This window comes from Myxocyprinus asiaticus, chromosome 15 (genome assembly GCF_019703515.2).
Source record: "Myxocyprinus asiaticus isolate MX2 ecotype Aquarium Trade chromosome 15, UBuf_Myxa_2, whole genome shotgun sequence".
Taxonomy (NCBI): domain Eukaryota; kingdom Metazoa; phylum Chordata; class Actinopteri; order Cypriniformes; family Catostomidae; genus Myxocyprinus; species Myxocyprinus asiaticus.
In genome coordinates, this window is record NC_059358.1 from 990,035 (window position 1) to 1,006,955 (window position 16,921).

Sequence of the window (16,921 nt, forward strand, 5' to 3'; positions counted from 1 at the left end):
AGTCAATAAATAAATAAATTGTTACACAGTGTAATTCTTTCCTAACTCTGTCCGATTAAAAATAGTCAAAAGGGTATTCTACTGATTCATTTTACATTAACATGTACTAAAAAAAAGCGGGGACATGTTATAATGTATGTTTAAGTGTCTGAAGGATTTCAGGAGCACATCCGTTTAGAGCCGTGACGTCACTGCTTACCTGTCAGGTGGGCGTTAGATTTACCTGTAGCCGCAGGTAAAATACGATACACGGCAGGAATGAATCTCACCAAACGATTCTGAAAGAGTGTGTTTCGCGACGAAATCTCTACATTTCACTCGTTTTCAGTCAATGAATCAAAGCTAAGTTCGATGAGGTGGAAGTTATAAGGCGTAAAAGAGAAATTATTTCACACTCCTGCGACTTCCGCGAACTTGCGCTCAAAACACTGAAGATTTCGTCCGATCCTATGCGGTAAGTGTCGGATTCTCTGACTAACATCTACATTAGAACGATCACGATCGATCGATTCTGTTGGGGACTCAAGTTCACGCGTGTAGTGGGTGTAAGGTGATTTTCAGAGGTATGCAACCATAAATAATCCTCTGAAGTCGATTAATATGGTTTTTAATAGCCATAATATACAGTCGAGTGAGACAAGACTAACTGGGTGATAAGATGAATAAACCCTCTAATATATAGTGTACAGGAAAGACAAACTACCTTTTGCAAAATGTCAGTACAAGCAAAACATAGGAGGACATCTGTTTAAACCCTCACTTAAAGTGTTTGGGACTGGCCTGAGTGTTTTTACAGGCCTGCATTATGTCCTACTTGTTTAGCAACCTCCAGAGTACTGATATATTTGCCAAATAAACAAAACAATGCCACATATATTAGAAACCACATATTCAGGATTCGAGGAATGAACCATTAAAAACACTATACATCTAAATCTTGGTGGGGATGTCACTGTTTATGGTGGCTTTGGCCCCGCAAGTACCTAATAACCAGACTTCAATACAGTCCTTGGTATTTTTGATGTCTTTAAAGATGTCCTCATACTCTCTGTCTTTGAGAGTGACAATTGCTTGTTTTACTTACTATCCATATCTGGCATTCACAGTTTGAATGGCATGTTGCTTAATGAGAACTGGTGACTAGATTCAGAGAAATCGCATCTCTGTTGACAAAGAATGCAAACCTGAGCCAAACACTGACTGTATGAACGGTGAAGTCACAAGGGATTGCATTTCCAATGCATGCTAACATTTGATGATTGAGTAATTCAACAACAAGGGTTACTTGTGATATAGTGAGATCAAGATTTCGTTGTATTTTTATTATGTTTTATTATAATCTTAAAATGGCTAGACTTGCATAAACAACCATTCTATCTATGATTTCTAGATACAGATCAGCTCACTCTTCACATGTGTGAAATGCTACATGTAGATATAGTATGTATGTGTTCATTGCAACATATGATCATAATGCTGATAGTAAACAGTCCATTTCACTATGTGAATACAGTCCTCTTGACAGTTGTCATTGCATGTTTTTGGTGTTTCTGTTATTTTTCCAGAGTTGAGGAAGTAACTGTGCAATGAATATACAATGAGGAATTTTTGAAGCAACAGTGTGCCCCAAAATGAACATTTTTGTCATCATTTACTCCGCCTCATGTCATTCCAAACCTGTATGCCTTTCTTTCTTTCAACATGTTGATTTACACTGCCAAGCTCAGAAAAAAAGAACAATAAAAGCAAGTCTTGTGAAGTAATCCAAAAGCGTTTTGTGAGGAACAGACTGAAATTTAAGTAGTTATTCACCGGATATATTCCCCTCTGACATGCAAGGACCAATGCTGTTTGGCTTCAATAACATGTCCAATGACCGCTTTTTTTAATTGAATGCGAGCGTTAAAGAGATTTGAGAGCTGCAACGGTGGGGAAAATTGTCAGTGAACAATGACTTGACTCATATGAAGACTTGAATTTCAGTGCACGAGTCATATCGACTAATTGTATGTAGTGCTAATTTTGGGTATCTCAGCAAGTATTGACGCTGACTATCACCCTTGGAGTCGTGAGTTCGAATCCAGGGCATGCTGAGTGACTCCAGCCAGGTCACCTAAGCAACCAAATTGGCCCGGTTGCTAGGGAGGGTAGAGTCACATGGGGTAACCTCCTCGTAGTCGCTATAATGTGGTTCTCGCTCTCGGTGGGGCGCATGGTGAGTTGTGCGTGGATGCTGCGGAGAATAGCGTGAAGTCTCCACACACGCTCCATCTCCGCGGTAACGCTCAACAAGTAACGTGATAACATGCGCGGATTGACGGTCTCAGACGCGGAGGCAACTGAGATTCGCCACTACGACACCACGAGGACATGGAGCGCATTGGGAATTGGGCATTCCAAATTGGGGAGAAAATAAATTGTGCCTTATGGTGCTGTTTTGTCTGCCTCACATCTCGTTTTGCATTTCACGGAAGAAAGAAAATAATGCAGTCGGAACGACGTGAGGGTGAGTAAATGATGATAAAATGTAAATTTTTGGGTTAACTATTCCTATAACTTCCTATAATTTGGGCACTGCTTGCGCAAGATGTGTAAATCAGGCCTAAGAAGCAAATTTTGATGCATTTAACATTCAGAGTGTATGTACATTCCTGCAGGTCCTGAATGTGGTGAGTTATGCCTGGCCACAGCACAGGAACACATCACAAGATGCGTCCTCACATCTCGAGCCGTTCGAAGGCTGATGGCTACAGGCAAAGCCGCACCTATTCCAGGGACAGCAGCACCACACAAGACACCTACAAAGAGCACTACAGCGAGCAGCCTCGCAGCGTAGATGCACAATTCCCCCGTAAAACCCATCCATACTACACCAATGGCCGAGCCTCGGAAACCCTGGGCTTCATACCGGGCTCTGCAGACTCGCCACAGGGCACTCAAGCCTGTGGATCTTGCGCCTCCATTGGCTGGAGCAGTTGTAAAGCTCTACTGTGTTGCATTCTCACCTGTGGGCTCTACGGGTCTCGCAAACCTTGTCTGCCACCCAACGAGAGCTCCACTGATAACCCTTTGAAAGTTGAGCCAGAGCCACGGAAGCCCAATGGTCTGGCACTGTCTAACCCAACATGTGGCGTAGGCCTTGAACCCAGCAAGCAGAGGCAGTTGCCCAGCTCTGGCAGCTTCAGGTATGGCGACGTCTGCATCGGTGGTAAAAAGGTGGAATACCCTGTCAACTCGGAGGCACCACCACGACGGTCCAGGACAGTAGGGAAGGGAGATAGCCAGAGGCCAATCAGCAACACCAGCATCTACTCAAGAGAGGACTTGGATCTAGATGACCTGGATGACGGTGGCACTGATATCGACTCGCTAATCACTAAAAAGCTTCTGGAACTTTATAAAATGCACCAGATCGAGCAGCTGGCCAAGTGCACGTCCGATTTGTCGTTCTCTCGTAAAACCAACGAGATCAGCGACCTGATCAACAGCATCGCTCAGGACTATAACTTAGAAGAGCAGGAAGCAGAGTGTCGGTTGGTGCACGGCGTCATACGCATCAGCACCCGACATAAGTCCTCTAAAGGTTACAAAAGCAAAGACTATAAATCGCAGGATGCGATGCAGCATGCCAGCGGGAGGAGGGATGGAACGCTGCCTGACAGTGGCAATGAGACCATGACTTTCACCTTTAGTGATGGTAAGACGTCTTCAGTAGTTTTCTTGATAAGAGTTGGTTAAGTGTCCATAGTGCATGACTGAAGTTTGAATGCTCACTGACGCTATTTCATTTCCCTCGAAGGGGAACCCGAGATGCAAGTGTCAGAATCGACAACCTCAGATCTGCTCGCCCGAAATATTAAATATGAAATGAGAGGCCACAGCCGGAAAAGTAAGTGTCAAAGTTTTTGGTTTTCCACGTAACCTCTGTATATGCATTACGCATTTGGCCAAAGTCGAATAGCAACTTGCAGTCAATTCAGGATTTACGTTTTATGTTCCCCGGGAATCGAACCCACAACCATGCCATTGCTAGTGTTGCTATGATGCTCCAGGTACAGCGACAGGTTCTCATATCACCCCACTGTTGGTGTAGAGGCTTGATTTGAAAGGGTAGTTTACTGCCACCCCACGGTGCCACGTTAACCCCTTCTTGGGGTATAAACATTGTAGAATGGCACCCTCAGAATGGGATGTTCTTTTGCTCCGGTGCCCTGCTGTAATAGTTCCATTTCCAAAAATTTTCTCTACTTTCCAGTTGGCATTCCTGCCTTTGATCTGCCCTCTAAAGAATAATGCCCTTGCCCGCCCATCCCCTCTCTGTAAACTGTCAGGCCTAAATGTTTTGACGGTGAATACTGAAGCTTCTCATCTCATACACAAACGTTCTTGAGGGGCCTTCGTTCGCCTCCTAGCAGTTTATCCAGTATTCCACCGTATCAGGTCACATCTACCCGTCCGCTCATAATGGGGGTGCTCTCATTATGTAACTCGTCTGACGGTCTCACTTTTCTGTGGAGTTGTCATTCTATGGAATCTTTGTATGCTGGAGATGTGTGAAAATGTGGGGTGTCTTCTTACAAGGCACTTTATATGAAGATGCATGACTGGAGTGAGATGTTTGAACACTTAAAGGGATAGTTTACCCCAAAAATGATAAATCTGTCATGATTTACTCACCCTCATGTTGTTCCAAACCCTTTGGGGGGACTCTGTCTCCATTTTTAAAAATTTCTCATACAGGTTTAGAATGGCATGAATTTTCATTTGTGTTGCTTATCAACTAAGCCTTTAATAAGGTGTCCAGCAATAAGAAACTTACCATTTATCAATTATCAACTTATCAATACAATATGTGAGTTGCATATGACAAATTCATATTATACATATGATGGACATGCTTTACTTTTTTGGTTGGTATTTCTTTATATTGCACAGAAGAAATAAAAGGATTATAAACTTTATACAATGCAATAAATTAACATAATTAATTACAAATAAACCACTAGTTTTTCACATTGCATTTTCATGCTTATGTCCGATATGCCAATGGTTTTTATTTGATCAATAATTGGCCAATAGATACAGTCATACCTAAATGTGGATTTTGAAGCCATTTTTAAAATGCATTGCTATTTAAAACCACGTCCTTGAAGGTGTTTTTGTATAAACTGCAATTATCAAAATGTTCTTTTCCTCCACAGATTTTTACTCCAGCTCGGCCACAGATTCATCAGGAGCGCCATTATTGTGCTAACATCACCAGCTGTTTCCTCTCCATTATTAATGCCTGCTTAGTGTTCACTCTGTCCGTGTGCTCATATTTCAGTGAAAGCAGTGATTATGCTGAGGAGACTCTGAATTTGTCTGAAAACTGCTGTCAATCACGCATGTTCTGTTGTTTTCCTATAGAGTGTGTATATTAAACATGGGAGCCTGTTGCAAAAAAATGTTGGTTGACTTGGTGGTTTCCTTCCTACTGTCCTCGACAGAAGCCATATGGATAGTTACACAAGGGACAAGTTTCCTGACCAAATCATTGCCGTCTGGTATTTGGTATCCTTAAGTATTTGTTTTAATTTTACTTTCAAAGAAATGAGTCACAACAGTCGTCCTATATGTGGTGAGGTATCTAGTAAGTATGTTTGGTTTAAGCACTGATTAATGGCAACAATAGCACGCTATCGTGTTGCTATAGATCAGACTGCTTTGCTGTGGTAGCCCGTCCTGCATGTGTCAACTCAGAGCTGTTTTCTTTTTTTAATAAAAATGTAATGCAATTTAATGTTGTTTTGGTACTGCTCACTTTATGACAAGACACCAGTATCTTTATTGTGGAATTTTTGTCAATGATTTGAAATACTTTGTAAAGATGTTTTTTGTTATTTTTTATCAAAATAAAAAGGGAAATTACCCTGGTTTTTTTTTCTCTTTTAATCATTATTTTTAAATGGTACCTGCATCATTTTGTGTTTGATATGGTGTGCGTCAAATTTTAGAACACAATTTTAGCTGCATTGCATAAAACATATTTACACTTGAACGTGTTAACCACAGAAAGTCTCTTTCTCTCTTTCCTGTGCATTATTTTTCTCGGAAGGCTGCATTGGTGTCTCCTCCCTCTGTTTCCCTCAGGTCTCTGTGCTATGAACTTGTTTGGCTGGTTTGACAGAAGAAAGGAAATAATATCCTACTGTTTCTTGGAGTTACATTGGGGAGGAGGGGCAAAACTCCAGTGAAAATTCCCCTCCCTCCTGTCTCCTTTATGACACCATGCGGCCTATCGTCACACTAGCTACTCTATATTTTACTCTCAGGATATGCAAAATATAGTTTGTAGTGATTTAATGGAAGATATCCAAGATATACTTTCTGTCAGACATGTTTACAAAACATCATTTTCAAAACTGACTCATAATTTTAACATAAGTGATCTGTGTTAAGTTGTTGCGCTTTGCATATACCTGCATTAACAAAACATTTCACATTCCAATTCATTGTGTGTAAGAACACAATGGTAAAATGGCCTTTGAATGTCTGAACTCTCTCTAAGCATCACGCATGATCACTCTGGCGACTAGAAGCAACTATGTTGCGTCTGTATTTAGGTTATCTGGTATTTTTTTCCCATGTGAAATTAGCGAAGCAGTAATAGGCCTCCTTATATATTTATCTTTACATTTTCTAGTATCTGAGGTATTGTTCATGGACAGCCCATTCTGTATATTCTTTTAAAATTTTAACCAAGCGGGGGGCCTGGGTATCTCAGCGAGTATTGACGCTGACTATCACCCCTGGAGTCATGAGTTCGAATCCAGGGCGTGCTGAGTGACTCCAGCCAGGTCTCCTAAGCAACCAAATTGGCTTGGTTGCTAGGGAGGGTAGAGTCACATGGGGTAACCTCCTCATTGTCGATCTCGGTGGGGCGCGTGGTGAGTTGTGCGTGGATGCCAAGGAGAATAGCGTGAAGCCTCCACACGCGCAACGTCTCCACGGTAACGTGCTCAACAAGCCACGTGATAAGATGCGCGGATTGACGTCTCAGACGCAGAAGCAACTGAGATTCGTCCTCCGCCACCCGGATTGAGGCGAGTCACTACACAACCACAAGAACTTAGAGTGCATTGGGAATTGGGCATTCCAAATTGGGGGGAAAAAAATTTAACCAAGCTATTAAACCACTTCAGTGTAGAGGTAGACGATATATCGGTTTAACTGATGAATCGGTGCTGATAGTTGCTTTTTGGAACTATCGTTATCGGCAAAAATCGGTGTGTTTCGGGCTTGTTTATACTTAAAAGTCCCGTGTTATGCAGCAAATCTGGTTTCTGGTTATTTTGGGGATTTTGGTTGAACAATAAACTGCATCTGGGATTTTAGCAACACTCACGCCGAAATCGTCAGTATTCGTACAACTTTTCTACATTTAGCTAATTCGTATGATATCCTGAGACTGCACTCGTTTGAATTCCTACGACTTTCACTACAGCCAATGACATCGATGGACGTCGTTTCCATCTAATATGCGAAAATTACTTGCTTCTATCACACACAACAGCTTCCTATCATGTATACACACTCTACTGATTGGTTAAGTTTAGATAAGGGGTTTGGGTAAGGGCATAATATTAATAAGTATGTCCTTAACGTCTCGTGCGTGGAACTCACGCTTACTTCCACATTACATATCCAGAAATTTGCACGTGATGAAGTCGTACGAGTTTACGCGAACAACATCATGCAAGACCATAAGAAATAGCCAACTTGTAAATTATGTACGAATTTTCATGAGATTGGATTTTATTCATTTAGGACACTTTGTCTATGCTTGTCATAGTAAGGAAAGAATAAGAAATTATTTTGAGATTCCACAAATCAATTTTAAAAACTATCAGCCGAATAATCAGTTATCGGCCTTTCCCACCACCTAAGTTATCGGTATCGGCAAAATCGACTATCGGTCGACCTCTACTTCAGTGTTTACATGTTTTGGATGTAGAGCCAAAACATTTTTGTAAAGTTGGTGGTCAGTCCATAATATGGAGGACTTGTATGCAGCGTCATCCTTGACTTTTCAATGAATCCAAGCAGAGTGCGAATTACACCTCGACATTCGGGGGTTTTGCAAGGGCTGGAAGTGTAAAGTTATGATGTTTGAAGCGTGTGCCGAGGCGGAGTTATAGCGAACTGGAGTGGATCTGCATTGGCTAAGACTCCAATCAGGTTATTCGCAAAATAGCTTTCCGGGGTGGTGTGGTGGTCTCCGGTTCTTTCCGAGGGGTTTCCGGTTAATTCCGAGACACATCCCTGCACCGTGAATCCAAGCCTTTGTTCAAAATAGCATACTACTATTCTACTTGTTCCTGTAGTTGAACTGGTAGAGCGTGGCGCTAGCAATGCTAACAGTCATGGGTTCGATTGTCAAGGAACACACAATTTGATCAAATGTATATCTTTACTGCACTGTACTGTAAGTCGCTTTGGATAAAAGTGTCTGCCAAACGCGTAAATGTAAATGTACTTGTACTGTGTCTGAAGCATGTAGTATGTGTACTGTGCATAGTATGGGAAGTTCTTGTATGCATGGAAAAGCCAGATGGCCTACTACATTTGGCCAAATATCCAGTATCCAACAGAGCACAGTGTGACACGCTATATCCCACAATGCAATGACCTCGACTCGACCGTACTGTATTATCGTGATGAATGAACTGGAAGAAATATACACGCTGTGATTTTAAATATCTGTTTTCTGACTCATAATTTGATCAGACTGTCTAGAGTGAAAATTGTATTAAAAATGGCAAAATAACCATTTTTATTTCTGAAATTAAACATGCATTTTGTTTCCTATTTTAAAAATAGTAGGCAGTATTGAGTGTATAGTATGCAGTATGCAGTAGTAATGTAGTATTCCTAAGTTAAGATCATAATAGTGTACTACCACATTATTCGTTCATACGGCAGAAATAGTGTATGATAGTAGTAATACGTAGTGGAATAGATTGTTGGTATGCTTCAGCTTTTTGGGTTGTTTTGTGTTGGCCTTGATTATCACAAGAGGCACCGTAGTACACGGAAGCATGGTAGAGAAGCCTAAACCTGGAGCTATTGGCGATACCTTTTATGTTTTTGTTTGTTTGTTTTGTTTTTGCATGTATTCATGTCCAGTGTGGTGTAGAGATCTGCAGTGCAAAATCCTTCACTTCAGCACATATTCTATATCACACTGAATTGTAGTGAGTGAGTCAACTGGGTAGGGTCGGGCCACACGGTCTCGGGTTCGGGTTTCATTTTAAGTCCCGTGCAGACCTCTAGGCAGATTTCTGTGCATGCCCTCAGACAAAATCCTGCAGGCGCCCATGACTATTATTTCCACAAGAGTAACATTGAGAAGATTTGCAATCCAATTTAAACACATTGTTTTGCAAATCGATTCAAAAGCACTAAAATATATATATATTTTTATTCTGCTCAGTTTTTGGCACCGAGGTAAAGAAAGTTTCAGGTTGGATAGTCAACAGATATTCACCTGTAGTTTTCCTTCCGTCCACCAACAGCAGTTACGGACCGTCAACATAGTGACAAATCTCATTTTTCACATTTCAGAAGCTCTTTGCCCATGACTCCAAAAACTTTCAAAACTGGTTCTAGCTGACCCAGTTAAAGAGACACATATTGCACACACTTTGTTTTTGTAGATTTACATCTTGCACTATTTTAAATGAATTATTAAAATGTCATGTGACCTACAACCCTCAAACTACTTTAAGAACATCCACTCACTAGCCTCAAATATTGCACACCCTTTTGTTTGTCCATTTTCATCATTTCAATCGCTCCTTGGTCATGTGACCTAACGACCTCGAACAAGGGTCAGAATGTCCACTGTCAGACTTTGGGCCACTTCCAAGTGCTTTATCAGAGGCACACATGGAGCAGTTGTTGGCTTTGTTGAACTCTGAAATCACAGGCATGAACTGAACATATGGTTGTCCCACACAACTACATGCAAATAAATAATGGTAACACTAAAGGGTGTGCAATATAGAAGGGTAGTCAATGAACATTCTGACCCTTGCTCGAGGTCAGTAGGTCACATGACCAAGGAGCTATTGAAAGGAGAAAGTTAAACCCATAAAAAAAATCATTTAAAATCATGTAAACATATATTGTTTACGGCTATACTTTTGAAACAGAGTATTTTTAACATTTACAGACTGACTCCACTGACTTCAATTGTAAGTGCCTCACTGGAACACAGATTTGTTTTAGACAAAATTATTTTTTGTGGCAATCAAAATCATGTCTCAAATGCTGTCGACTGAACTTGTATTGAACACAGAATATTCCTTTAATTGTCCAAATACTTTTGAGGCCACTATACATTGGTTGAATTTAAGTTAAAGGTTGAAACTATAAGTTACAGGGTTATAAGGTTTCTTATAAACCCAAGACAACATTATAAGTCCATGATTCACTCTAAAAAAAACAATGGTTAATTGTTGGGAACGTATTCGTCTAAATAATTACTTGACAAACCAATCAACTCTTTTATAAATAATACTGTACACGTCAAACACTAGAGTGAGGCAAAGGTGTTGATTAGTAATGCTAAAATGTGTAAAACGTATTTATTTCCAACATAACATACAAATCTTGTCCTCAAACGCGGATTACTCAAACAGGTTTCTCACAGAGACGATACATGAACCCCCTTTAGGTGTGGAGATATTTTCAAGAGAGTTCTTTTTCTTACAACAAGAAAAACATTTATACAAATCAATTATCGTACAAAAAGCAACCATGTTTCTGACAAAAGGCAAAAATAATACGAAATAAATCAATTTCCTGTGACCTAAATAGCATGTTACAAAGGTGCAGTAATTTCAAGGTGTAAACAATCAGAATGTGTTTAAGTCTGTGACTCTTCGAATATTTTAGGCACTGATCTTACATCAGTTTTTCCACAAACACTGGAGAAAAGAATATTTAATCAAAAGTCCAAAGTCAAGTGGTCCATGAGTTCCAGGGTCACTACCTGCTGAAAAGCATGTCAGCCAACAAGTCCAGAAAATCCACTTGACCAATGACCGGCCGAAAGAACAGTTCTGTGATGAGGCTAGGAGTGATGGACTTTAAAGTGGATGCAGTGAGGAGGATGTGAGCAAATCGCCCTCTGTCCTCTGAAGGAAGAGGAACCAGAACCTCCTTCAGGGCATGTTGAGCTTCATATTGCAGACCTTCAACGAACACAGCTGCCTTCAGGCCTGGCACATCTGTAGAAGCAAAGAAAATGTATGTTTTAGAGCAAAAAAGTTCATGGAAATTTCTATAGTGAATCAGTGAAGTTATTTCACTGGCTAAATATTGCTCTTGTATAGAGCTTTTTTTGAGTCAAGAAGTTTTCTCGGGGTTACTTTCATAAAAATATATATATATATATATATATATATATATATTTAATGGTAGGGCAAAATAATAAAGTTCACAAATAGTCTTTAGGGTTAGGTGGGTCTTTTTTAATTTTTTGTCATATGACAGCTCAATGGCAACGTACATGTTGGTTATACGGCATGACTTTAATTTGACAACAGTTTTTCAAATGTTAATCAGATTTTAAAATATTTTTTTTTAGGAAATAAAAGATCATTCTACACCAGTTATGCCAACATTTCTTTTTCAATAATTTCAGCTTTTAACCCTTGTGCGTCAATAAAATAAAAATTACTCAGAGGTCCTTAGAGGACAAAAATGTCCGCGTCAAAAAACTGCCAAAATAATATTATATATTAATATTATTTTCCACTTTCAATGAGTTCATTTTTTTAACTACCAAATATTCATTCATTTTCAGGATTTTAACCCTTTAAATGCCGGTTTGTTTACATAATGCCGCTGTTGTTTTTAACACACACACACACACACACACACAAATTTCTCAATACACACATACAAATCACACTCTGACATCCATACCAACACACACACACACACACACACACACACACACAATTTTATCTGCATCATGTATTCAGTTGTCCTGCAGTGCTCTATAATACAGCAAACAGAAAATAGGGGAAAAGCTTGTATTTGCTCCATAGGCTAAACACGAGACAAATGGCGCCATCTGGTGGAAAATATTACAAATGTAAATTTTGAAGTCAGGGCTCCAGAATGAAAGCATAATATCACTGAATTCATGATTTTATGCTTTAATGACACTGGGATCAAATATTGCAGTTTTAATGGGTTTCAATGGGGACATTTTTGTCCTGAAGGTCCTGAGTGTAACTATTTTGTGTATTATAGATGTATTATAGGAACTGAGGTTGAAATATCAAAATTCCCCCAAAAATACACACCTTTTGCAAAATGTATGCTGTTGGCATCAACACAGCCAAAATGATCGAAAAAACAAAAATGAAAAAGACAAAAATGTCCCGAAGGTCGCACAAGGGTTAATAAGACTTTTACATGATGTTTTTTTTACTTGAAGCCCAGAACTTCAGAAATTAAAACCCTGTTAATCATAGAAGATAACCCTACCCAAAATAATTGCTTTGTGTATATTTGAATAATCTAATAGATCTGGACAAAAAAATAAAAATAAAAAAAGAACCACAAATCAAATGTTCTTTTAAATGATATAAACGTCCTTATCCAGTAATCACAAACGACTGTAAATGATCTTGGTCAAAATTCATTGTTTAAAAAGAGTGGTAATTCCAAGCCGTTATGTAAAGGATCAATTCGTAGATTGGTTTTGATTTTGGAAAACCTACCAGGATTGAATATGATGGTGCCTTTCAGATAAGCGTACTCCTTTGGGCTTAAATCCAGACTCCAGAACTTCTTGAGGCACGATTTCAGGGTTTGGACTCCAGCAAGCGTGGGTTGCTCTCGCTCTGAGTTCGACGTGTCTTGGTCATTGAGAAGAATTCTTTCCAGCATGCTGGGCGCTGGAGTGTCGTCGATATCAAAGCAGATTCTGTCCTGGGCCAGACCCAGAATGAAAAGTGGAGCCCAGCAGTTCTGCAGCAGGGACAGCTGGTCTTTGGGGGGGAGTTGTTGGAACGCTGGCAAACTCCTCATGAAGTGCATCGTTTTGATGAGAACACCTGAAGCCTCCTGACACGTCTCGTTGGGGGTCTTCAGACAAACTTTCCTACGTTTCTCGCAGTTGCACGTGTGAGGAACCCGGTTGTAGTTCGGCTCGTTTTGAGTGGGCTCGCCTCGGCTGAGAATGTTGAAGAGGATGGCGTTTGACTGTCCGGAACTGTGGTCTGAACAATCACATTCATAATCCATGTTTCAATGTGTGAAACACTTGGTATCTTCTAGAACTCAAACTAAACTCAATGTCCACCTCAACCTGTGAGATCCACACATCTGTCACTGACAAGGCTCCTATTTATATTGACCATTTACACGGTTAAACTCTTGAACCTTGACCTGTCAAACTACATCTGCTGTAAGAAAAACAACTCCCTTGATCTGTTTAGCAATTGAGTAGGTGTTGATAACACCCCTTCAATGCAAACCAACTGCAGCTTGGGATGTCTTCTAGGTGAGGCACTATTATCTCAGTTGTAGTCATTACACCAGGCTGTACCAAGCAACCAAGGACACTTGAAGTAGTTATATGGCCCCTATCATTACAACGCTGAGCTGGATGAACGGCAAACGGAAAAAAGAGGTCATTGAACCTTGAAGACATCTTGACAGTCGATGACTTCATTAGACTGTTACTTCATTAGCTCGAGTAATTGCTCACTTTCTGAGTTACAGTGCTTCAACGAATTGCAGGTTAGAGGACCACGTAGACATTAAGGTGAATTTATTGAAAAATACAGTTTCACACAAAACATAAGTAGTCAATGTATCTGACAAGCCTGTATCGCAGACTGGTTGTCGATGTTTTTCTCCACTTTTATCACGTTTTTGAGAAATTCCTCATTGAGTTCATTGACATGTTTTTCAGTAACATAATGAGATCATGTGTGACTTGGTCTGGTTTATTACCTCAGCAGTGCCTAGCACAGATAACTTAACCAGATAAGCTAATTACTATATTGCTTTCAATCAAATCAACAAGTAGCTACTCATGCACTTCCACTTATATTCCGATTACATACATTTATATTTTCCACAGACATTCACCAATGCCACTTACAGGAAAATACTGCGTTTATCGTGTTTGTTGTTGATGTTGGTGGCGACACAAATCCATGTGAAGAACTAAACACTCACTGAACCAATAAAACAGTCATTTGTTTATTGGATTAGTGCCCTAAAAATAGTGCAGAATCTTCAATATTTCTAAATAATTTTGCATCATAAAATCCTAATACTTACAGTTTTGTGTCATGTTTAAATTTGACTTTGGGGGGGCCTGGGTAGCTCAGCGAGTATTGATGCTGACTATCACACCTGGAGTCGCTAGTTCGAATCTCAGGGTGTGCTGAGTGACTCTAGCCAGGTCTCCTAAGCAACCAAATTGGCCCGGTTGCTAGGGAGGGTAGAGTCACATGGGGTAACCTCCTCGTGGTCACTATAATGTGGTTTGCTCTCGGTGGGGCGTGTGGTGAGTTGTGCGTGGATGCCGCGGAGAATAGTGTGAAGCCTCCACACGCGCTATGTCTCCGCGGTAACGCACTCAACAAGCCATGTGATAAGATGCACGGATTGACGGTCTCAGAGGCAACTGAGATTTGTCCTCCGCCACCCAGATTGAGGCGAGTCACTATGCCACCAAGAGGACTTAGAGTGCATTGGGAATTGGGCATTCCAAATTGGGGAGTACATTTTTTTGACTTTGAATGCAAGATTTCCAATGTGGCCTCAGACTTGTGGACCCCACTGTATTTCTTGAAAACGTGGCAAATTCCCCATTGTTTCCAAACATGTTTCAATGTTACACTACAGAACATAATACATTACAGTTTTCTGTTGTTGTTTTAGGATTAATAGTTTACCTGCACTTCAGCAGGATTAGAACATCCCGCTTGGATTTGTCTGGAGCGCATTAAGTGTGTCTGAATCATAGTGATTTCATCATGTTGTAAATGTGTGTGATAAGAAGTGTTTATTGAAGGTAGAGACAGTCTGAGACAGACACTGAGGACAGCATCTTATCACCAGTGTGATAGTAAATAAAATAATCATTCATGCCAGACAAAAGAGACGAGGTATCATGTTTTAAAACAAAACTCTGATACTGTGGCAATATCAATTATTTTAGAAAGTCATAAATATATGTATTTTAGTTGGTTGTTTATATTGGACTCTAAAGAAAGCAATACTGTACTGATTAAAGATGCAGATCCAATTACATAAAACTTTATTTATACAGTATATATATATATATACACACACACGTTATATATACATAACATTTGTATATACTGTATATATATATATTGTATATACGTTATATATAACATATATAAATATGTGTTATACTATATATACATATACACGTTATGTTATATAAATACAAACAGTATATACCGTATACAGTAAAAATAAAAATAGAAATAAAATTGTTTACCCAAATACCAGGTATAAAACTACATTCTGAAAAGGTGACAAAAATTCCTGAATTGTTTGAATTGTGTTGGAAGTCAATCTTAAACTGGTTTGACATGGCTGCTGGACACTTTCAAAAGAAGTATAGAGATATGGAAACACATGTACAGTGATATAAAGAGAGAAAACACATACACACATACACACACACACACACATTATATATACATAACATTTGTATATACTGTATATATATATACGTTATATATAACATGTGTATATATGTGTTATACTGTATATACATATACACGTTATGTTATATAAATACAAACAGTATATACTGTATACAGTATGTATATATATATATACACACACACACATTATATATACATAACATTTGTATTTACTGTATATATATATATATATATATATATATATATATATATATATATATATATATACGTTATATATAACATATGTAAATATGTGTTATACTATATATATATATACATATACACATTATGTCATATAAATACAAACAGTATATACTCTAAATGTATATATACACACACACACACACATTATATATACATAACATTTGTATATACTGTATATATATATATATATATATATATATATATATATATATATATATATATATATATATATATAACATATGTAAAAATGTGTTATTCTATATATACATATACATGTTATGTTATATAGATACAAACAGTATATGCTGTATACAGTATGTATATATATATACACACACACACACACACACATTATATATACATAACATTTGTATATACTGTATATATATACGGTATATATAACATATGTAATATGTGTTATTCTATATTTACATATACATGTTATGTTATATAAATACAAACAGTATATACTGTATACAGTATGTATATATATATATATACACACACACACACATTATATATACATAACATTTGTATATACTGTATATATATATATATATATATATATATATATATATATATATATATATATATATATATATATATATACATTATATATAACATATGTATATATGTGTTATGCTATATATACATATACACATTGTTATATAAACACAAATACAGTATATACTGATTAGAGTATATATATATATATATATATATATATATATATATATATATATATATATACATACATATACATACATACTGTATACAGTATGTATATACACATTATATATACATAACATTTGTATATACTGTATATATATATATATATATACACACACACACACACGTTATATATAACATATGTATATATGTGTTATGCTATATATATATATATATATATATATATATATATATACATATATATATATATATATACACATTATGTT

General features: G+C 38.1%; 2 protein-coding genes across 2 annotated transcripts; one reads left to right on the forward strand and one right to left on the reverse strand.

Moving 5' to 3' along the window:
• The first annotated feature begins 223 nt into the window (after nucleotides 1–223).
• LOC127453172 (keratinocyte differentiation factor 1-like) lies at nucleotides 224–5,916 on the forward strand. The gene is made up of 4 exons (XM_051719390.1): nucleotides 224–454; nucleotides 2,658–3,697; nucleotides 3,800–3,889; nucleotides 5,202–5,916. Exons 2-4 carry the CDS (start codon nucleotides 2,677–2,679, stop codon nucleotides 5,252–5,254), a joined length of 1,164 nt encoding a protein of 387 aa, XP_051575350.1. The 5' UTR covers nucleotides 224–454; nucleotides 2,658–2,676; the 3' UTR covers nucleotides 5,255–5,916.
• Nucleotides 5,917–10,641: 4,725 nt separating this feature from the next.
• Nucleotides 10,642–13,359, reverse strand: LOC127453205 (nuclear receptor subfamily 0 group B member 2-like). The gene is made up of 2 exons (XM_051719446.1): nucleotides 12,783–13,359; nucleotides 10,642–11,276 (listed from the first exon to the last, which is right to left on the reverse strand). The coding sequence occupies exons 1-2, from the start codon at nucleotides 13,306–13,308 to the stop codon at nucleotides 11,035–11,037; spliced, it is 768 nt and encodes a 255-aa protein (XP_051575406.1). The 5' UTR covers nucleotides 13,309–13,359; the 3' UTR covers nucleotides 10,642–11,034.
• Between the last annotated feature and the right edge of the window lie 3,562 nt (nucleotides 13,360–16,921).

What these genes read in the sequence shown, in the direction of transcription:
- LOC127453172 (XM_051719390.1), top strand. Translation starts at nt 2,677, where the DNA reads ATGCCTGGCCACAGCACAGGAACACATCACAAGATGCGTCCTCACATC. An exon ending in GACTTTCACCTTTAGTGATG is followed by an intron (nt 3,698 to 3,799) that starts GTAAGACGTCTT and finishes TTTCCCTCGAAG; the next exon opens with GGGAACCCGAGATGCAAGTG. An exon ending in GAGAGGCCACAGCCGGAAAA is followed by an intron (nt 3,890 to 5,201) that starts GTAAGTGTCAAA and finishes TTTCCTCCACAG; the next exon opens with ATTTTTACTCCAGCTCGGCC.
- LOC127453205 (XM_051719446.1), bottom strand. Translation starts at nt 13,308, where the DNA reads ATGGATTATGAATGTGATTGTTCAGACCACAGTTCCGGACAGTCAAAC. An exon ending in CACCATCATATTCAATCCTG is followed by an intron (nt 11,277 to 12,782) that starts GTAGGTTTTCCA and finishes TTGCTTCTACAG; the next exon opens with ATGTGCCAGGCCTGAAGGCA.